Consider the following 22144-nt stretch of genomic DNA (forward strand, 5'->3'; position numbering starts at 1 on the left):
AGAGTGCTCAGTGTGTAGTGATCCCTGTGGGGAGAGTGCTCAGTGTCCAGTGATCACTCTGCAGAGGTTGGGGAGCAGAGTGCAGCTTCCACTGGTTGGGGAGGACATGGGAAGGAAGAATAAATGACAGCCTGGGACTCAGACTGCTCTACTGCCTCTACAGGTCTCTTTTGCAACCGAACCTTTGACGACTATGCCTGCTGGCCAGATGGACCCCCAGGTTCCTTTGTAAATGTCAGCTGTCCCTGGTACCTGCCCTGGGCCAGCAGTGGTGAGTGTCTCCTTCTCTGTTCCCAGGGCTCTGGGGCAAGATAGGACATGGCCTCCTTTCCTCTGAGACCCAGTTCCTGCAGCCCAGAATATCCTCAAGCCCCCTGGAGGGTGGACCACCCTTTAATGGTGGTTGGATAGTCAGCAGTGGCAAGTTCAGAACTACCTGGGGTGTCTTAAGTCTGATGCTTTTGCAGGCAGGGGTGGGGTAAAAATTAAGACAGAAATGAGACCCTTCTGACCTCGCAGAGGGAGGACAGGAAGGAGATACCCAGGGAATGTCATTGCCTGGTGTGATTGTGTGTGTGTGTGTGTGTGTGTGTGTGTGTGTGTGTGTGTGTGTGTGTGGAGAGAGAGAGAGAGAGAGAGAGAGAGAGAGAGAGAGAGAGAGAGAGAGAACTCAGCTAGCTCTTCCTGACTCTTTTAAGGTTCACAGGTAGCAGTGCTCAAGACCACAGTGAGGCTGGCCCCTCAGACCTTGTTCAGCCCACCATTGCCTGCAGGGGAGACTACACTGGGAAAAGTATGGCCTGGTGGGAGATTCACTAGCCATCCCGAGGGCCAGGGTGCCCATGCCTGTGGCTCTATCCCAGTTCCCATGCACAGACTCTGTGGGAGATAGTGAGGACAAACATTCTAGTGGCAAGGAGTCCCAGTGTCCAAAAGGGGGGGAAAGACTGACTGACTGACTGACTCTGTGTGTGTGTGTGTGTGTGTGTGTGTGTGTGTGTGTGTGTGTGTGTGTATGCACAGGTGTGGGTCCACAAGTACAGTCCTCCATGTAGAGACTGGAGGTCAACTGAGGGTTGACCGCCTTGTTTGTGAACCCTGGGGATCTGCCAGTCAGTGTTCCCAGCACTGAAATCACAGGCACATGCTATCATGCCCTACTTCTTACATGGATGCTATGGTGAATTCTGTGGGACTTAACTGAGGTTCTCATGTTGCATGACGAGCACTTTACTGAACCATTTGCCCAGCCCAGCAAAGATACCTCATAAGGTAATGAAGGCCAACATTCATTGAATATCTGTGTCCAGTCCTATCGTAACTGCTGCCTGGGGGATGTGCTTGCCTGATGAGGAAAACTGGGGCCCTGAGAGATTTGAGTCTCTTGTTCCAAATGAGGTGGTGACTGGTGGAATCCTGAGGACCTAGAACTTTTCTTGGCCGTTATCCCAGCCTGCGAGTAAGCATAGGAATGAGGTCAGGAAAACTCCCGGGGTCTTCTTGTAGGAGGTGGCCTGGCGGGTCAGACATGAACTTCTCTTCAGCATGAAGTATAGTCTGATGGGGCTCAGGCAGGCCTTCTAGAGAGGCTCCACCTGTCTCTCCTTATGCTGCTCAACACAAGCCAGGGCCTGACAAAGGCAAGCTCCAAGTTGGTCGGCAGCTCTTCACTCAGAATTCCTCAGCGCACGTTGCCTGTTGACAGACAAGCCACTCATTCAATCCTGCCCATAACTCTCAGAGACAATTACTCCCATTTCCCTCCCATGGATGAGGAAGCTGAAGCATGGAGATATGACATGGCTTTTCCAAGACCTGGCTTGGCAGACCTGGGCATCAGTCCAGGAGGTTGGGTTAGTCTCTGCATCTCATTGTTTAATTGTTGAGCCAGGGCTTCCAAGGGAGCTGGGCAGTGGCTGCACGTGCATGCATGTGTACTTAAGTGCTTGCATGCATCTGTGTGTGTGTGTGTGTGTGTGTGTGTGTGTGTGTGTGTGTGTGTGTGTGTGTGTGCTTTCCCAGGTCTGGAGACAGGTGAGTGGTCTGAATGACCTCCACTGGCTGGATGCACATTAGTAAGGGCAATGAGATTCTGCCCTTTTCTTCCCAGCCATGCAAGCCTTAGCTCTGCGTGTTGAGTCCAGGCTGTGTGGTCAGGAGCCATTCCTAGACCTCTCTGTCTGCGGTTTGTTTGCTGGGCCCGGGAGCTGGGATGGAGCCAAGCTATGTGGCTGGGAGAGGATTGGAGATCCTTGGGGGAAAACCAAGTCTTCATTCTTTTTTCCTACCCGCCCTCCGTGCCTTGGCAACTTCCTACGTGGCACACACGTTCCCTGCCTCGAAGATTTGGGACCACTGCTTGGGCATCCTGGCTGAGCCCCTAGACCCCAGGGAGCCAGGCGCGGGACAGAGCCTATCACTCAGCACTAAGCGCCCCCAGCTCTGCCTGCGCTTGCGGCTCCATCCATCACCTTTAATTTTATTTGAGCAGGAAATAGGTCCTGGTGGTGCCCGTTTATGAGCGAACACGGTTTTATTGCTTTCTCCATGAAGATAACGGCCTCTGCACAGGCCCCCTGCCAGCCACCTACCCTCCTTTCTCAACCCTAATTTACTCTCCCTCCTTTTTTGGACGCCCTGATCACCAGCTCTGCCTCCCCTCTCCTGAGCTGGGGACCCACAGAGACACCCACTGGATCCACACAGTGCAGTCACCATACTGGAGGGGCTTCCTAACCCCAGCCAAGGCTGTGGGGGATGAAGAGGGGGGCACCTCTGGAGCATTCTTAGCCTGCCGCAGGGAGCAGCTGGTGGAGATGCCTCGAGGGGGGGCTGAGGACAGGGAGACAGGCAGGCCTTGTCTTGGGCGAGAGGGTTCTCTAGAAAGCATCCCCAGTGGTGAATATGGGGGGAATGTAATAGGCAGAGCTCAGCACCCCCAAAGGCCTGAGAAGAAAGGAATAGGCTTGGGGCCAGAGGTCCCCATGATGGCTGGAGTTAGGGTAAAGAGACCACCAGCAGGGTACCCACAGAGGGGCAAAGCTATGGCCAAAGCCCCAGATGCAAGCAGGGCAGGGGTGAGAGAGCAATGCCCAAGTTCTTTCTCTGTCATTGAGCAAACCCAGGAATGGAGAGCAAGTACTATGTGGTGCAACGCTGAAGAGAGTCAACCTTTTGGGGTTCAGAGCAAGGTGGAGGAGTGGGTGGCCTCGCATGGCCCATAGCCGAGCTAAGACCTTGTCAGGAGCCTGGGTACCTTGTGTGACACTTGCAGGGGAGCTGCATGGGGCCTGAGGGGTCAGTCAGCTTTATGGCCCAAGCAGAGGCAGGTAGGGAAAGTCATTGACGTCTAAGACATTCAAGACAGGTGACTTTGAGACCAGCCTGGGAGAATAGGCATAGGCAGAAGGAAGGAGGGCAGATGTCAGGGGGCACCTTGGACACGAGGCTAAGACCCCAGGCCGCAGAGGTGCACAGTGTCCCAAGAAAACCATTCTAGGCCATGCAGTCTGGCCCTTGCCAGTATGTACTCGGGACTCCAGAGGGCTAGGAAGGGCAGAGGTGGAGGAGTCGTAAGAGGACAGCGATGGAAGGAAGACTGTGGTCGGCACAGGACAAGAACGGTGAGTCTTCGAAGGTCTCCGAGGCTTTCCAGCTTGTTGGTTGTCTTGGGACCTCTTTGGCAGCCTCATTCACTCTCCAGCGGGGACCCACGCCTTACACATCATCCCAGCCTCATTAGCCAGCCCTCTCCAGGTTCCTACCTGTTTGTTAGCTTAGTTCTAATTATATGAGGGCCATAAAATGCTTTTAAAACAGCCTATCACTCACAAGTCTTAGAGACTCTTGACAGGTCACCTCCCCCCAGTAATGCTGAGCCTGGGAGCTCTTAGAGCAAGCCAGGGTTACCAAGGGGAAGCTGTGGGCCTCACAGGAACTCTGGCCTTGCAAAGCTGGGGGAGGCAGCGAGGCCTCCCACTGTGACTGTGTGTCAAAGGCCTACCTACCATGCACCAGGTAGTTCCTACATGTTCTCCTAGGAAGGGTTCCCATTTTACAGATGAGAATGCTGAGAGCCAGGGGCCAGTTGAAGTGCTGCGGCTGATTAAGATTGGATCTGGCCTCTTTCTAAGCCCTGATGCTTCAAGCTTCTCTGTCCTCCCACCCAGAGTTGGCCCCTGCCTTTGACCCTGCCCCATCCTGTCACATTTGGGAGGGGTACCAACCTCGCTGACCCTCAGCGTCTCCATCTGCAAGATGCTCCCCCCCAGCCCTTGCCAGTCACCTCTGTTGCCAGGGTGGAGGAGGTAACAGATCTGTGAGCAGCTCTCCACAGCTTTGAGTGCCCGCCATCCACGTGGAAGGGTGGCTGTTAGCTTGATTACAGACGCCGTGGCGGCTTCCGGGAGGCAAAGTGTTTAATTGGGGGTTTTATTTCCAGCACCAGGGGTTGACTTAATGAAATATGCCTGGGCCTCCTGGCATGTGGCCGCCTGGTTGTCTCCTCGTATTGACTAGACCAAGCCAAGCCCGTGGCTGTGATTGGCCAGCTCCTCACAGGCCAGATAAAGCTGGGCTGATAAGCAGGGCTTTGCCCAGACCACCCACCTCCAGCCAAGAAGGGCATTTGGGGACCATAGGCTCAGCCACTATCCAGCTGTGGCTTTTAATATTTGATGTTAATGAGGGCCAACAGACAGATGAACTTGCAGGCTGTGCTTCTCTGGGACACGGCGATCTCTTGACTCTAAGCCAAGAAGGCACACATCCATGCCCACACTACCTTCCCACCCGCAAGCTGGCCTTGAGCAGAGAGCCCAGAGCTATGCAGGCTGTCTGGGGGCCACAATGGCATGTCTGCAAATCCAAACCCAGGGGAAGGACAGAGGAAAATGGCACCTGGCCATGATTGACTCTCGGCACAACTCTGGCTGCTAAGTTTTGGCTCCTGGAGGCAGAGAGCTGGGAGTTAGAATCCTACCTGTACCTCTTCCTATCGGCCTGGTCTTGAGCAGACCTCTTGGCTTCTCAGAGGCTTGGTGTTTTCATCTGTAAAATGGTTAACCTGGTAAGGTGCGGGCATACAGAGGTATTCAAAACTTGATTCTATGAGTAAATAGCTTTCAGAGACAACACACACAGTGTATGTAGGGAGGAAACCTACAATAGCGCAGTGCCTACTGTGTACACCGTACAATTATTATTCAATGCCTAGTGTGTGCACAGTACCTGTAGGGTTCAGTGCCTAATGTGTACACAGCACATATAGGCTGTAGTGCCTCTTGGGTGCATAGTGCATGTAGGATACAGCACCTACTGTGTGCACAGTGCATTCAGGGTATAGTGCCTCCTGTGTGCACAGTAAATATAGAGTTCAGAGCCTCGTGTGGGCACACTGCATGTAGGGTACGGTACCTACTGTGTCACCATGTTTATAGGGTTCAGTGCCTACTGTATGCACAGTGCATGTAGGGTACAGTGCCTACTATGTGCACGGTGCATGTAGGGTACAGTGTCAACTGTATGCTGGGGTTTGTGCCAGCTGTGGGTAGAATCTAGTGCTCTGTTTTCTCCATTCTCCTACCTCCCAGGGTTCCTTCTCCCCACTCCACTCCCACTTCCTGCCTTTCAGACTGCAGAGCAGACTCTGATACCAGTGTCATTCTCACAAAGTTTGCCCAGGTCCCCACCACCATTCTTGGGGTGTACCTATAGCCAAAGACAGGTCTTGTTCTCTACCAGAAGACTGGACTCCCCTTAAAGAATTATAAGATTCCATGTAGCAGATAAGGGAAACATTTGGGGACCTGAGGGTGGCCCTCAAAGATGCTAAGATGGGACCATGCCCCTGCCCTTCTTGCCTTATGTGTACCCCACTGTTTGGAAGCTCCTTAGAGAGCTTCCGGGGCTCAGCCCATTGCGCCACTGGACGAGTGGCCATCAGATTCTCAGGGTTTTGTTAATGTCCCTGAAAATGCAGGTTTCAGGTTGAGGAGATGCTTTAGTTGGTAAAGTTTAGATCATGTAAGAAGCTGTGCAGGGGAGGGGCTGGCTGGTCAGCTAGTCTAGCTGAATCAGCCAGCTCCAGGTTCAGTGAAAGATCCCATCCAAAAAGTAAACTGGTTGTGGGGAAGACACCTGGCATCCACCATCAGCTTCTAGTCTCCATGTGCAGGCTTGCACACACACACACATACACATGTACACACACACATGTGTACACACACATACATATACACACATACACACGCGCACACACACATGCACACGCGCGCGCGCACACACACAGACACACATACACACACATACATACACACAGACACACACACATACACACGCGCACACGTGCACACACACATACACACACATACACACACACAGACACATACACACACATACACACGCGCACACACACACACATGCACACACATACACACACAGACACATACACACACATATATACACACGCGCGCGCACACACACACACACATGCACACACGTGCACACACACATACACACACATGCACATGCACACACATACACACACATGCACAAGCACACACACATGCAGGCATCTCTGTACACACTTGCATGCACACACACGTGCACTTTTGGAGACTCCTCTAATAGTAATAATACTTATATTAATCAGCCTCTTCCTATTGGCAATCTCTCCCTCAGCTGTGGCCACCAAGGGCTCCTGGAGACTTGGGCACATCCTAATCTCCCCTCCCTTCCCCTCCCCCCTCCTATGACTCCTTTCCACACTGCCTGCATCCATAGCCCACAGCTGGTCCTTCAGGTCTTTTGGTCTTTAAACTATTTATTACATGTATTTGCTCATTTAGGGGAGGCATTGGCGCAGCGCTGCTGTGCAGGTCAGAGGACAGCTTGTAGGAGCTGCTTCCTTCCGCCTCTCATGTGAGGCTCAGGGACTGAACTCAGGCAGCAGGCCGAGTAGCATGTGCCTCTATCGTCTCCAGGTGTTTACTCTCACAGAATTTAAGTCACCTGTGTGCAGTCAGCCCAACTTTGACCGTCCTCCTCCTCACTCCCCTGTGCTCACCCCTCCTCCTCACTCCCCTGTGCTCACCCCTCCTCACTCCCCTGTGCTCACCCCTCCTCCTCACTCCCCTGTGCTCACCCCTCCTCACTCCCCTGTGCTCACCCCTCCTCCTCACTCCCCTGTGCTCACCCCTCCTCACTCCCCTGTGCTCACCCCTCCTCCTCACTCCCCTGTGCTCACCCCTCCTCACTCCCCTGTGCTCACCCCTCCTCCTCACTCCCCTGTGCTCACCCCTCCTCCTCACTCCCCTGTGCTCACCCCTCCTCACTCCCCTGTGCTCACCCCTCCTCCTCACTCCCCTGTGCTCACCCCTCCTCACTCCCCTGTGCTCACCCCTCCTCCTCACTCCCCTGTGCTCACCCCTCCTCACTCCCCTGTGCTCACCCCTCCTCCTCACTCCCCTGTGCTCACCCCTCCTCCTCACTCCCCTGTGCTCACCCCTCCTCACTCCCCTGTGCTCACCCCTCCTCCTCACTCCCCTGTGCTCACCCCTCCTCACTCCCCTGTGCTCACCCCTCCTCCTCACTCCCCTGTGCTCACCCCTCCTCACTCCCCTGTGCTCACCCCTCCTCCTCACTCCCCTGTGCTCACCCCTCCTCACTCCCCTGTGCTCACCCCTCCTCACTCCCCTGTGCTCACCCCTCCTTCAGCCTCTTTGTCTTCACCCTGTTCTTGGCCCTGGTGAAAGGCTTAAGTTCTCCTGTAGGCAGGCAATGAGTGAGGCATTTTCTAGATAAATAGAGCACTCCACTGGTCTTACATGGAGGCTTGGGCCAAAATCCACTCCTCTCCGCCATCTTCCCCGACAGGTCCCCAGGTCCACAGTAGGGCATGATAGGGACTTCCCCACCACCCGATAGTCGAGTGGATGTGAAGACCACGGGTGACAACCGGCTCCCACTCTGTTGAGACTGTTGCGTCCCTGATGATTTTCCTTTTCACTGCTCTTTTCTGGAGCTGCATGCGGGCAGGGCCCAAGTTGTCTTCTGTCAGAGGAGTAGGTCTCAAGGAGTGGAGCAAGCCTTGTCTCCCAGTTTGGAGGGAAAATTTCCAAGAGCCACAGTTATGATGGCACCGAGACACATTGTGTTCCTTTTAGAGGCCTTTGAGAGGAAGTCTGAATCTCCTCAGACTGGGACTCCCTGAAGCAAAGATTGCTTTAGTTCTGTTCTCAGAAATTCTGTACTGGCTTTGCTCTAAGGGATGTCTATCCCCAGAGAATGCAGGACAGTGAAGGACTCTGGGTCTGGAATATCAGAAATCATAGAGGGTGACTGTGATTGACAGGGTCCTTTCTGCTCAGCACCAGACCTTGCCAGTAGTGTGGTTTGACATAGATCCAAACTAGGTTTGTCTTGTCTAAAAGCTATGGATTTACTCAGTTGTGTCCCTGGGTGGCCAAGAGGAACACCTGAGGGTGGCTGGGTGATCCTCGCTGTGGCAGTCTCTTGTCATGTACCTGGAAACATCATGGTGTGTGTGTGTGTGTGTGTGTGTGTGTGTGTGGTGTTTGGTATATGTGTGTGGTGTGGTGTGTGTGCATGCATGCATGCGTGCGTGTGTATGTGTGTGTGGTGTGTGTGTGTGTGTGTGTGTGTGTGTGTGTGTGTGTGTGTGTGTGTGTGTGCGCGCGCGCATGTGTGTGAATACAGGGGAGATGCCTGTTCCTAATTCAGAAGAGTCGACTCTGATGGAGCAGGGTCCCCCAGGAGAGGGAAAAATAAGGGCAGCTTTGGGTGGGCTGTTTGTTTCTAGGCTGAGCCTCAGCTGCCATGTCTCCCTCCTCCAGTGCTTCAGGGTCATGTGTACCGCTTCTGCACAGCTGAGGGCCTCTGGCTGCACAAGGACAACTCCAGCCTGCCCTGGAGGGACCTGTCGGAGTGTGAAGAGTCCAAGCGAGGGGAGAGAGTGAGATGACGGGCCTGGGAGGGGGCAGGCAGCTGGTGTCTGCTTCGTGGGAGCAGAGAGTCTCTTTGGGTGGGTCTGGCTGTTGTCACATCTGTCCCCCTGCTCCTGGTGACTCTGCACATCTGCTGTCTGGCCAAAGGTGATGTGTGCTCACCTTGGAGCCAGGTTGTAAAATCCTAGACCACTCCCATAGGACATTCTCTTTCTGGATTCTGGAATCCCAAGTGGGGCCCCAGGTCACCTCAGTCCCTGGACCCTGGAATGAAGGTTATGAGACAGGAAGGCCCTCAGGGCATGCAAACATCCTTGTGTCCCTCTGTGTATACAGAACTCCCCTGAGGAACAGCTCCTGTCACTGTACATTATCTACACCGTGGGGTATGCACTTTCCTTCTCTGCCTTGGTCATCGCCTCGGCCATCCTTGTTGGCTTCAGGTAAGGAGAGCTCAAGACTGGGATAGAGGGGACTGTCTTGTGCTCATTTCCTTAGTAGAGGAATTCCAAGCCAAAGCAATCAGAGGTGGGGTGGGTGAGGGAGGGGGTCCCCGCTTCCTAAGACTTCCTGGAAAACATAAGGTTGAAAATATAGGTTGCAACACTGTGAGTTCAGTCTACTCTCCACTGTGTAATTCTGCATGTGCTCTCCAAAAAAATTCCGGTAAGATGATAGGAAATTCCAAGAAGTCACATCCATCAAGGAGATAATAATTCAGCATGATTTCAGGAAACTTTCGGTGGCTAGAGATTCTACTGTCTTGGAGCTTGTTGACACCAGTACAAAGTTCCTTTTTGGGTCTAACCTGGCCGAGAAGCAATTTCCTTATCTCCAGAGTAAGTGAGGGGAACTGAGTTGAGGTTCAGAAGAATTATGAGGGCAGAAATCTCAGAATATCGATCATCAAGAACCGGAGACGTGGGGCTGGAGACTCTGCACTAAGCCATTGTGAGCTGGAGCGATGGCTCCACAGTTAAAGCATTTGCCACATGAATGTGAGGACCAGAGTTCAGATCCTAAGAAAGCCACATAAACGCTAGGTGTGCGTGGTGGCTCACCTGTAATTCTAGCTTTAGAAAGCAAAAGCAGGCTCACCAGAGAAAGCTTGCTAGCCAGGCTAGCCTGATATATGAGTGAGCTCTGGGTTTGATTGAGAGCCCTTGCCTTGATGAAAAAGTTGAAAGAACAATGGTGAAAGACTCCCAGCTTCATCCTCAGACCTCCCTCCCTGTGCACACATGCACACACGATTGTGGGAAGCATGCACATGCCTACACGAAAAAAATGGGAAAATAAAAGCCAAGTGCTACAAGTCAGATGTGGTGCTAAACACCATACTCCCAGCACTTAGATCAAGGCAGGAGGGTTGCCACAAGCTCGAGGCCAGTCTAGCTAGCCTGAGCTACAAAACAAAGCAATGCCCACCCATCAGGTCCCCATGTCCGCCCCTGAAGAGCTCATCCTTGCCTGTAAGGGCTTAATTTCCAATCTTTCTCATTACCTCGCACTCCTTTGCTAAGTGTCTGTAACAACACACAGAGTGGTTCATGGCTATTTTTAACAGCGTAGTGACCTGACCGTATCCTGCTGCAGTTCCAGCAGGGGTGGGGGTGGAGGGTGGGGTGGGAACCCAGCATTGTGTTTTGTGAGTTCATTCTGATACAGGTAGTCCATTTCATTAATTTGAGCTGTCCCTGTATTCCTTTGTCATCACACGGTCTGTGGATATTTGAAGTGTTTTGTTGATTTTTCTTTCTGAATAACAAATCTGACAACAATGGGTTTCTTCTGTGTGTTTCCTTAGGGTAAATCCCCAGAGGTAAAATTGCCACCAGTAACCAACTGCCTGGTTTTCAGTATTTTGTTAGCTAGTGTTAGATTGCTTGCCAGGTGGCTGCTGCCAGTCTGTGCTCTGGCCACCAGTGAGGTGGTTCTCTTTGCTTCATAGCCGACCCCCATTTAGTATTTTCAGAACTAAGTGAAGCTAATCTATAAAGCATGCAAAAGAACTTGTCATAATTTTAATTTGTTTATCTTTGACCTCTAGAGAGTTTTTTCATATTTTAGTCTCGTTCATTGTTATTATTATTATTATTATTATTATTATTATTATTATTATTTAGTTTATTTGGCTTTTCATGGCTTGTTTTAGGCATTTGTTATCTGGATATTAGCCCCAGACATACTTAATCTATGCCATTTATTTTCATTCTATGGTGAAAATTCTAGGATTCTGCATTTTAAATGAAATGAAATTGGACATTTATCAATAAGTAAAATGTATCCATAGGAACTATTGATTAAGAAAAGTTATTTTTATTAATTAGTAGACATTTATTAATTTTTCCCCATAGATTTCATTTTGCTGCCCCTTGAACGACTTTTTCTCACCTGATAGTTGCAGAGCCACTCAGCTCCATCCCCTTCAAGAAGTTGCAGAGTCTTTTTTCTGCCCTTGTGGCTCTTCAGTCCTCCTTGGATTAAGTTTGTCAGGTGAAAAACAGGTTTTTACCCCCTCTTCCCATATTGAACTGTGCCTTTGCTGACAGTCTTGGTTTGCCACAAGGGTCCCTGGATTTGTATATTGGTTTCCATTGTATACATCCTTTTCTATTGGTCTGTTTATCCACCCTATTCCCAAACCATAGTGCCTTGTCTCCTAAAGATTTATTAGAAGTTTAAGATCTCAGGCCAGTAAGTTGGCTCAGTCAGTAAAGGCCAAACCTGACGACCTGAATTTGATCCCTGGCATCCATCCACACAGCGCAAGGAAAGAACTGACTCCTTAAAATTCTTTCCCAGACCTTTGGCTACCACACAAGCGTCCTGGCACACGTGGGCACAAACACATACATATACCATATATACATAAGATAAATTAATTTTAAAAGAAGAAATAGAAATATATCTCAGGCTGCAGAGATGGCTCCTTGAGTTAAACATTTGATACCCAATGTACCCAAATCTCACACTAAGTGTGAGAACCTTAGTTTGTCTCCCCAGAACCTATGGAAGGCCAGATATGGTTGGCGGCATGTATTTGTGGCCCGGCACTCCTGCAGTGGCACAGAAGCCAGAGACAGGAGTATCCCAGGAAGCTCCTGGGCCAGCCAGCCAGGAGATTTGGTCTAAAACAAAGTTAGAAGGTGAGGGTTAATACCTGAGGTTGTCCCCTACCTCTGCACTCACACTCACAAAACATGTTCATACACGCATGTGTGCAGGCATCATACATATACACAGACAACTTCCAGTTCTCTTACAGCAGAGACTCCTATGTTGTGATTTCTTTTGTGTATTGATTGTTTTGAGACAGGGTCTCATGTAATCTGGGCTAGGTTTGAACTTGCTTTGTAGCCGAGACTGGCTTTAAACTCCTAGTTCTCTTGCCTCCACCTTCCAAGTGCTGGGATTACAGGTGTGCAAATCATGCCCAGGTAGGAGTTGTTTTGTTGAAACTGGGCCTTGCTTTGGAGCCTAGACTTGCCTCACACTTCTGATCCCCTGCTTTAGCCTGTCATGTGCTGGAATTATAGGAAAAGACCACTCGATGCTTCTATATACCCTCCTACACCATTCTTGACCTTTACCTTTGCAAATTTTTAAGTACTATAAAAAAAGTGGGCATTTTATTATAGCTGCTTTGACTTCATTATTTAGCATGGGACAGTGACAGTGGCATTTCTGTTCATAAGTATGGTGTGACTATGTATTTCCCTCTAATGTAAGACTTTTCTAATAATTTTAAGTCAATTTTATTAAGTTGCCCCTAATGATCTTACCCATCTTCTTGTCAGAGATATTTTCAGAAAATCAAATAGGATCTTACGAATGGATCTTCAATTTCTTTTTATTGTGTATTGCTAGGATGTGTCAAGGAGGCCGTCAGCAATCTTGCGGAACTCTTTAGTTGCTATAGTTCATCCGTGCATTGTTTTGGGGTGTCTCTGAAAATACTTGTCTGTAAGCCATAACTAGTTCTGGTTCACCTCCTCCACAGCCCTGTGATAGTGGTGGGGTCTGTAGAGTAGTCATTAGAGGCGACAATAGCGCACACCCTCGCTTGGCTGCTGGTTTTAAAGGAAATAGTTGCCAAGTTCCTGTGTTAGGAATGATGTTGGCTTTTGCTCGGGAGATAGCCTTATAGCAGATGAAGTGTCCTCCGATTTCCAGTTTGCCACACAGTGGTGTGTGTGTGTGTGTGTGTGTGTGTGTGTGTGTGTGTGTGTGTGTGCGTGCACACGTGTGTGCAGATACGTGTGTTCACATGCTCATGTGTGCATGCTCTGCACACACATGGGTTGCATTTCAAGCATGTGGAAGCCAGAGGAAAACATCGGGTACCACTCTCTGTCACTCTCACGGTGTTCACTTCACAACAGGGTCTCTCGCTGAACCTGGAGCTGGGCTGGCAGCCAGCAAACCCCAGCCTCTTCTGGTCTCTATGACCCACCCCCACACCAGCACTGAGGTCACAGGTGTGCACGGGGATCTGAACTGAGGTCCTCATGCTTACGCATCAAGCACTCTTACCCACTGAGCCTTCTCTTCAGCCCTGCTACACATTTTTATCTGAGAGTATACTGACATGGAACCCAATTCCTGTTGGATTCCTACCCATGTGCCTCAACACGCTCTGCCCCAGAGAACGGTCCAGAAGTGTCCTGTCCTAAAGAATCAAAGCTCCCATTTCGAAGACTGATCCCAACACATGCCTTGTTTTGGTTACGTGTAACTGTATAAGAGAAGGCACCGCAGCAAGGAGAGACTATGGATAGGAAACAGGCAGTGACTGCAGTGACTGCCTGTTTGAGGGCCTCTTAGGCATCACTTCAGTGATTTTCAAGGTCGTGGGGAAGAAAGACATTCTTAGAGGAAGGAATACATCAACATAGCCCCAGAGGGGGACACGTGATGTATGTGTGGGCTGGCCAGAGAGCAGTGTCGGCCATCTTGCCAAGGAAGGGTCCTGCTTTCTCCCTCAGACATTTGCACTGCACCCGGAACTATATTCACCTGAACCTGTTTGCATCCTTCATCCTCCGAGCGCTGTCCGTCTTCATCAAGGATGCTGCCCTCAAGTGGATGTACAGCACGGCTGCCCAACAGCACCAGTGGGATGGGCTCCTCTCTTATCAGGTGTGTGGTGTGGCCTGGGGAGCCTGGGGAGGGGAGGACATTGGTGAAGAGGTCCACTGCAAAAGCCTGGGATGGGTAAAAAATGAAGGAATACCAGATTTGGCCTCAGGAGGTCCCTGTATGATAGGAGGGGCAGTCCATAATGGGGATTTTTTAGTGTTATGGGAGAGGCATTCTACCACAGGAAACCCCTAGTCTGATGGGAGAGCCCTAGTCTGTTGGGGAGCCCCTCATCTGATGGAGGAGGCAGTCCACCTGGAGCAAGTGAGTCCAAGGTAAGAGAGACTCTGCCATAGAAGTTCAGTCAGACACAGGGAGTTCTCTGGGTGGGGATCTGAGTTTGCATCCAGCTCTGCCATGTACTGTTGTATATACATTCAGACACATCACATAACCTCTCCAGGGCTCAGCTCTCCTCCCAGCACGGGGGCAATAGCAGGTGCTTTCTTCTCAGGAGGGGGAGTTCAGGGAACTAAAGCAGAGAGAATGGCCCTGGTCATGTGAAAACTCTTTCATCCTGTGTTAAGCACAGTAGGACAGTGGCCAGGACAGGACAGTGAGGAGTGGCTGGTGGGGCAGGAGGCAGGGCTGCTGTCCCCACGGGACCCATCTTTGTCCCTAGGACTCTCTAAGCTGCCGACTGGTGTTCCTGATCATGCAGTACTGTGTGGTTGCCAACTACTACTGGCTGCTGGTGGAGGGTGTGTACCTGTACACTCTGCTGGCCTTCTCCGTGTTCTCAGAGCAGCGCCTCTTCAAGCTGTACCTGAGCATAGGCTGGGGTAAGGCCTGCCATTCACCTCACCGCCTCCATGGGGGACCTGCCGCAAGGGGTGGGAGACGCTACCCTACCTTTTTTTTTTTTTTAAATAAATCTCCTTTCTTAATAGATGCTTCCACTATCATATGGCTAAATATCCCCCTACCTGACCCTCAATCCTGCCACCACACCATTAGAAGTCAGGACACTGTCCTCTAACACCTCTTCCCCTAAGGTCCTGTGGGGAGAGCATAGCATATCCAGTGCAGGGCAACATGGGGTCCTCTGGGGGAGATGCTGTATCCTGGGCCTCACGGTGTATCCGGGGTAGGCAGGTGAGCAGGATACAGGCTGACGTAGGATGCCTGACATAGGACTCAAAGGAGAGGCAAGTTGGGAGGGGTGAGCAGCCCAGGAAAGGGGTGGACTGTGGATGCGGATGTACCTGAAAATGTTCTAGCCAAAAAAAGTCTACCATGAACCACTGTGCCTTTTTTTCTGCAACATTTCTGGTTGTGTTCCTACTTCTCACCACATGGGAGTTGACTGGAATGTAGGGAGGATGACAGTTGGTTTGGGGTGGGTGGGCTGGGTGGGTTGGAGTCCTGCAGTGGCAGGGAGACAGATGGGGACACCTCCCCCAGTGGGACCTGCAAGTACCCCCACCTGGGACATAACAGAGGACCTATGGTCCTCTATAACCTATGGTCAGCCCTCTCTGATCTCTCCTTCAAGTTCCAGAGTTTTCTTCCTCATGCCATATCTTTAGTCCCTAGAGCTATTCTAATCCCTCCCCACACCTTTAGTCCCTGGAGCTATTCTCATCCCTTCCAGACTCTTCTCACCTCAGCCAAAGCAGACTATGCTCTCCTGTCCTCATTGCAAGGTTGCCAGCTCACCTTCCAGGAAGCTGCCTCAGGTTTCCAGCCCTCTCTGACCCTGCTCTCTGGTCCTCTCAGTCCCTCTGTACTCTCCTCGCGCCCTGCTTGTTTCTTCGGGTGCTCCTCAGCCGCCTCAGGGATGAGGAGCTCTAACGGGGGTTTAGTGTCACCAAAGTATTAAGGCCCCTAAGCCCCAGAGAGCAACATGGCCTTGAGGACAGAGAAGGCACTGGATCACAATAGGCAGCTAGCTCTCTGACTCTGGGCCTTGTTGTCTGCTTGCCTGACATAGGTCTTGTCTCCTGCTTTTCGCCTCAGTCCCCTGTTGGTTCTGCTGAGTGGGCTTAGGTCTCTGTATCATTCCAATGTTAGTCTATGCGCTGCTGAGGCGAGCACAGGCTTAGGTCTCTATACAGGAAAAAGTGGCCCTGGCTTCCGCACACAGAGATCCCCGACAGTCCCTTTTCTTCCTCCTCCTCCAAGACCCAGCACATCCTGCTAGATCTTTCCTTCCTTCCTAGGCCTCTTTATCCTGCCAGGCAACCCCATCAGGTGGGGCATCTGGAGAGTCCTGATGCTCCCTAGGGGTGGGTGCAGGGACAGGCCATTGAGGAGAACTCTGTGTGGGGGATGGATAACGTCTGTCCATTCTGGGAAATAACATCAGCCCTGTTTGTATCTGTCACCATAGCAACCCAAGGGCAGGACCAATCAAAGGGCTGTGTTCAGAAAAGCAGGGAGTTGGTAGGGGTCAGTGTAGGAGATATATGGTATTCTGGAGGTCTCTAACTAGGATATGGGGGAAGGGTGCCAGGTCTTTCTTGCCTGTTCTGGCTCAGGGATCAGGACCTTCAAGGGACATCTTCCCCAACCAGAACATCATTTTTTTTTTTTTTTTTGAGGAACTAGGGTGGGGAGAGGCAGGGTCAGAGAGAAAACATGAGTCACAGAGACCTGCATGCGCTATGGCCATGCCAGGAAGCATAGCCCAAGTTGGGTTAGGCAGACAACTTCCAGCTTCCTGTACAGCTGAACTAAAAGTGAGACTGATGAAACTGTGGGAAGCCACCAAGAGGCACATCAGCTTGTGTTGCCATCCATGAGCAGTTGAGCATCCCCAGAAGGGAGATAAGTGATGGTGGGAAGACATGGCGCCTCAGGACCCACTCTGTGCATCCAGTTGACCTTTCTCCCCTGGCTTGTCTTGGAGAACGGCAGCCTGCAAGGAGTATGTCACCTTGGTGGGTGACAGAGCTGTGCTTCTGTTTCTTTACAAGAGCCTTGTTCACCAGATGTCAATGAACGGATAGAGCTCATCAGGCTGCCTGGGGATATGAGCAAGCTCGCTCATTCTGGAGTGAGGTCTCAGAGAGAAAGAACAGCAGCCGATGGAAGACTTACAACCTGAAGTTTCTGTGCATGTATGGCCTAAGAAACTGCATGGTCTTGTCTAGACAGCCTCCCTTCCCTCACTGACATATTTATTCCATTCCTCCTGGGCATATTCTATGGGACAGGATCTACGCTATGCCCCAGGCCCCTCCCAGGTCATCCCATTATTTCTTTAGTCCAATAAGCACCTGTTTCTAATGGTCATGGATGTGGGGCTGGCTGGTCTGTGTCAAAACAAACAGGGTGGAGAGAGATAGCTTGCTTGATGAAAGTGCTTACTGAACAGTTGTGAGGACTGGAGTTTGATTCCCCAGAACCCACATATAAAAGTTGCGGTACATGCTTGTAATACCAGTACTGAGGAGACAGAAACAGGCAGATGCCCAGGACTGGCCAACCAGTTTAACCTAATGGGCAAACCACATGTTCCTGTGAAGGACCCTGACTCAAAAAACAAGGTATGACAGATCCTTGGGAATGGCCTCTGAGGTTGAACTCTGGCCCTCACACGCATGGGTATGTGCACTTTTACACACACAACCTTGAATATATATAGGGATGGACACACACATAATGAATGTAATAACTTTTCAACAATAGTAATAGTAAAATTAGTAAATGGGCCAATGAGGATATCTGATGAATGCTAGCCAGCTGTGCACTGTTAGATCCCCTCCCCTCCCTCCCCCCCCTCCCCCCCCCCTCCCCTCCCTCTCCCCTCCCTCCCTCCCCTCCCTCCCCTCCCCTCCCCTCCCCTCTCTGAATCATGGGCCAGTACAGTGATCCAGACACACAAGTTGCTTAGCCGCTGTGACTGTGTGGACATCAGTGAGTTAAGGACCCTGATGATAGTGGTTGGAAAGGTTATGAAGTGGTTCTGCCTTGGAAGAGATGTCCCAAGGCCACATATGGGCATGTATGGACCCTCCACCACACGCATGAAACCTGTGTCCACACACCTTAATGTGCACACTGTGACCTACTCCCGACATCCGAGTGGCCAACTTGAGAAAGGCACAGGTAGAGGCAAGTAGTGAGAATATTGGTGCTGAAAGCCCCTGAGCGTGGCTGGAGAGGGTGCAGACTGACAGCCCCGGAATCTGCTCCTCCATGTGTTCTTTCCTCCCGTCCAGTTCCTCATCTGCTGTGCCAGGGTGAACGGCCCAGCTGCCAGTTAACCAGCGCAGACGGGGCTCTGGGAAGTCTACTGTGTAGACCTTAGAAACCAGCCGGATTGCTATTCCATTGGTGTCTAACAGTGACCTCTGAACTTGCTCCTTAGAGCCATAAAAGAGTATCTTACAGTTCTTGTGCTCAAAAGACTTGAATTCAACAAAGCTTCACATCCCTGACTCAGAGTGTCTAGCTGGATCTGTTAGAATTGCTGTTATCTTGGGTCTGACTGGGGAATCTATCTCCAAGCTCACTCACGGAGCTGTGGGCAGGAGGCCTCCATTCCTTGCTGTAGGGAACTCTCTGTAGGCTGACAGAGAACACTTTTGGCATGGCAATCTCCCTCCCTGTACTCCCCCAATTAAATTGAGACAGGGAGAGGGAGAGAGAGAGAGAGAGAGAGAGAGAGAGAGAGAGAGAGAGAGAGAGAGAGAGAGAGAGCACAAAAGTTTCTGGATGGAGGAAGACCAGGAGTTTGAGGCCATATTTGACTTTATAGCAAGTTTGAGGCCAGTTTGGGCCACTTGAGTCCCTGTCTCAACAACAACAGCAACAAAAAGAATGAATATCAAGAGATAGTAGTCACTGGGAACCATCTAAATGGCTATTTATAAGCTGTATTAGTCAGCTTTGCATTGCTATAACAAAATACCTGTGATATTGTTATCATAAAAAGAAAATGGCTATTTATAAGATCACCATTCTGCAGATTGAAGTCAAAGATTAGGCAGACCCGTTGCTTTGGGCCTCTTGTGGGGTGCCACATTGTAGTGGTGGGGTACACATGGATGAGTAAGTAGTCTACCTCGAACCAGGAAATAAAAGTGAGAGATTGGATAGACTGGGGTCCCCAAATCTCCTCTAGGAAGCACTGCCCACAGGCCCTATCTGCTGTAGGCCTCTGCAAATGGGACAGGCCTTGTCTCTTCTCATGGCCTTAAACAGATGCATGGGGAAGGGAACAAACACCTGAAGGGGCTTCTGGGACCTGAAGGGGTGGACCGAGATGGGCATATGGGCTGAAGAAAAGGGCTATGAGCATCAGAGAGTTTTTTTGTTTTTGTTTTTCTTTTTTTCTTTCTTTTCTTTTTTTTTTTTTTTTTGGTTCTCTCCTCATCCAGCATGTCCTCCCCATCACATTTTTCTGATCTTGTGCCACTTGAGTGTCTGTCCTGGGGTCTCATAGCCAAGATTCTGGAGACAAATCCTGGCAGGGCTCCTGGCACACGGGAGGGGCTGAACCATGAGGAACTCTGTAAGGAAGATTGTGGAGCCTGAGTGTGAAACCCTTCACCCCCATTCCCACAAGCACTGCTTTAGGGCCAGGAAGGTAGAGGGGCTGGAGGTGTGAGGAGTCCTGGTGTGAAGAGGACCTGGGCACTGTGGCTGCAGCTCTACCAGCTCCTCTCTCCTCTTTGTCTTTCCTTCCCTCCTCCTCCAGGTGTTCCTCTGCTGTTTGTCATTCCCTGGGGCGTTGTCAGATACCTCTATGAGGATGAGGGGTGAGTGTCTTGCTGTGCGAGTGTGGTGTGCTGGGGTCTCCTCCTTATTTATAATCCATGGGATTCTTGAACCCTAGAGCACAAGTTTACTACTTGTTTGGGAGGCTTCCTGGGGTCAGCAGGGGTTTAGCCTATGAATTCAGTCTCTAATCTCCACTCCCTGAACCTGCCCTGGGATGGTATGATGATCAGTATTGCTGGTCTTGGCAGTGCATGGTGGCTTCCTGATGGCTTTTTATGAACATTGGAGTGAATAGCCTGTTGTTTTGTTTATGATTCTGGGTGTGCACGTGACTGTTTGCAGAGGTTCCTGAAGATGAGGGAGAGGCCTGGGTCTCTCTGTGTACCCATGTATCGAGGACTCTGGGGTGGGGTGTGTGACGCACTTGCAGGACTCTGCGTGAATCCGTGGTTGGGTGTGGCCCTTTGCTTGGCCTCATGCACTTGGGCCTTTGTCCTGCACTAGCCACTGCGGCCTCTAAGTGTCCAATTGGATGCCTTGTGTGCCTCTCTCTCCCTAGCTGCTGGACCAGGAATTCCAACATGAACTACTGGCTCATCATCCGACTGCCCATTCTCTTTGCTATTGGGGTGAGTGACTGAGTTGGGTATTGGAGTGGAAGCTGGTAGACTTAGCTTGTGACCAGGATAATGACTGGGGTAAGGTGAACAGTCCTAGCCTCCTGCCCATTTGTGCTCTGCAGGTCAATTTTCTCGTCTTCATCCGGGTCATCTGCATTGTGGTATCCAAACTGAAGGCTAATCTCATGTGCAAGACTGACATCAAATGCAGGTACCTTAACCAAGATGGCTTCAGTGATGCCTTCTGCCTTTCCTTCCATCAGAGACAGAACCTGTGTAGCCCTGTGTAGTCCTTTTTTCCCATCCAGACCTGGTCTGCAACCCCTAAGATTTTCTCTCTAATAGCCCCCAGCGTCTGGAGTCTTGACCTCTGCCCCCTTATCTCCCCCCCCCCGACACACCAAGGCGGCCTGTCCAGGGTATTTTCAGTGAAGTGTGTCCATGACTGAGAGCAGAAAGGGGGCAGGCACAGAAAGAAAAGAGCAGTCTGTGTGCAAACGCCTGAATTACACAAGCATCTGAATTACCTGTCTCCAGACTTGCCAAGTCCACTCTGACGCTCATCCCCCTCCTGGGGACACATGAGGTCATCTTTGCCTTTGTGATGGATGAACATGCCCGAGGGACCCTACGCTTCATCAAGCTGTTCACAGAGCTCTCCTTCACTTCCTTCCAGGTGACTCGCAGCTGGGGACACTTGCCTGGGATGTCCCAAAGTGAGGGAGGGGTGGGCATTGGCCTGCATCATGCAGACGGGGAAGATGAATAGGATGAGGCCTGGAAGAACAATCCGGGCCTCAGGTCACATGGTGGGAGCCGAGCCAGAGCGCGTATCCCCAGGTGTTTGGATGTAGAAGTCAGTCTTCTCTATAAGTCCACAGCTCAAGAAGCTTCCCCATATGTGGACCTGGGCATCTGGGCATCTAGAGAGAGGCACCACCAACCACTAGCATCCTGTCAGGCAACTTTTACACACAATGCATTCAATCTCCAAGGATCTACAGTGGCAAGATTGCCCCTACTTGACATAACTGGAAATGGAGGCTCGGAGACCTTAAAACGAGATTTACAAGGGATTGTGTGACTTTCCCTAGGAAGACACCAACAGATATGTATTCACTCCAGATAGAGTAGTGACAGCTGACCAAGGAGACGATTCCACTCAAGTCTAGTTAGTGAACCAATGAACTTATTGGGCTGGATACAGGACTACGGGTGACTCAAAGGCAGAGGCATCATTGAAAAGCCCACCCCAGCATGGAGGATGACTTACGAAAGCTGCATCCCTGGAGCTCCCTGCACAACTTGCAAGCAGCTCCATGGAGGGGAGTCTCCTTGTCTTAGTCAGTGTTCTATTGCTGTCAGGAGACACCATGACCATAGCAACTCTTTTTTTTTTTTTTTTTCTGGTTTTTCGAGACAGGGTTTCTCTGTGTAGCTTTGGAGGCTGTCCTGGCACTCACTCTGGAGACCAGGCTGGCCTCGAACTCACAGAGATCTGCCTGCCTCTGCCTCCCGAGTGCTGGAATTAAAGGCATGCGCCACCAACGCCTGGCATACAGCAGGCGTTGTAAAGGAAACAACGTTTCCTTATAAAGGAAAACGTTTAATTGTGGTGGCGGCTTACAGTTCAGAGGTTTAGTCCATTATCATGGCAGGAAGGAAGGCAGCATGCAGGCAGACATGGTGCTAGAGAAGAAGCTGAGAGTTCTTGCATCTTGACTCACAGGCAACAGGAAGTGGTCT

At 50.9% G+C, this 22144-nt stretch overlaps 1 protein-coding gene across 1 annotated transcript in view; it reads left to right on the plus strand.

The window, feature by feature from the left end:
* The window catches only part of Glp1r (glucagon like peptide 1 receptor), a 36044-nt gene that overhangs the window by 8649 nt on the left and 5251 nt on the right, over positions 1-22144 (plus strand). The window contains exons 3-11 of the mRNA XM_027394401.2: positions 164-271; positions 8856-8974; positions 9303-9409; positions 13955-14108; positions 14731-14890; positions 19756-19816; positions 20338-20407; positions 20521-20609; positions 20936-21074. Coding sequence (XP_027250202.1) covers positions 164-271; positions 8856-8974; positions 9303-9409; positions 13955-14108; positions 14731-14890; positions 19756-19816; positions 20338-20407; positions 20521-20609; positions 20936-21074 — 1007 coding nt within the window. The remainder of the gene's footprint in view (positions 1-163; positions 272-8855; positions 8975-9302; positions 9410-13954; positions 14109-14730; positions 14891-19755; positions 19817-20337; positions 20408-20520; positions 20610-20935; positions 21075-22144) is intronic.

This window comes from Cricetulus griseus (assembly GCF_003668045.3).
Source record: "Cricetulus griseus strain 17A/GY chromosome 1 unlocalized genomic scaffold, alternate assembly CriGri-PICRH-1.0 chr1_0, whole genome shotgun sequence".
Classification (NCBI taxonomy): Eukaryota; Metazoa; Chordata; class Mammalia; order Rodentia; family Cricetidae; genus Cricetulus; species Cricetulus griseus.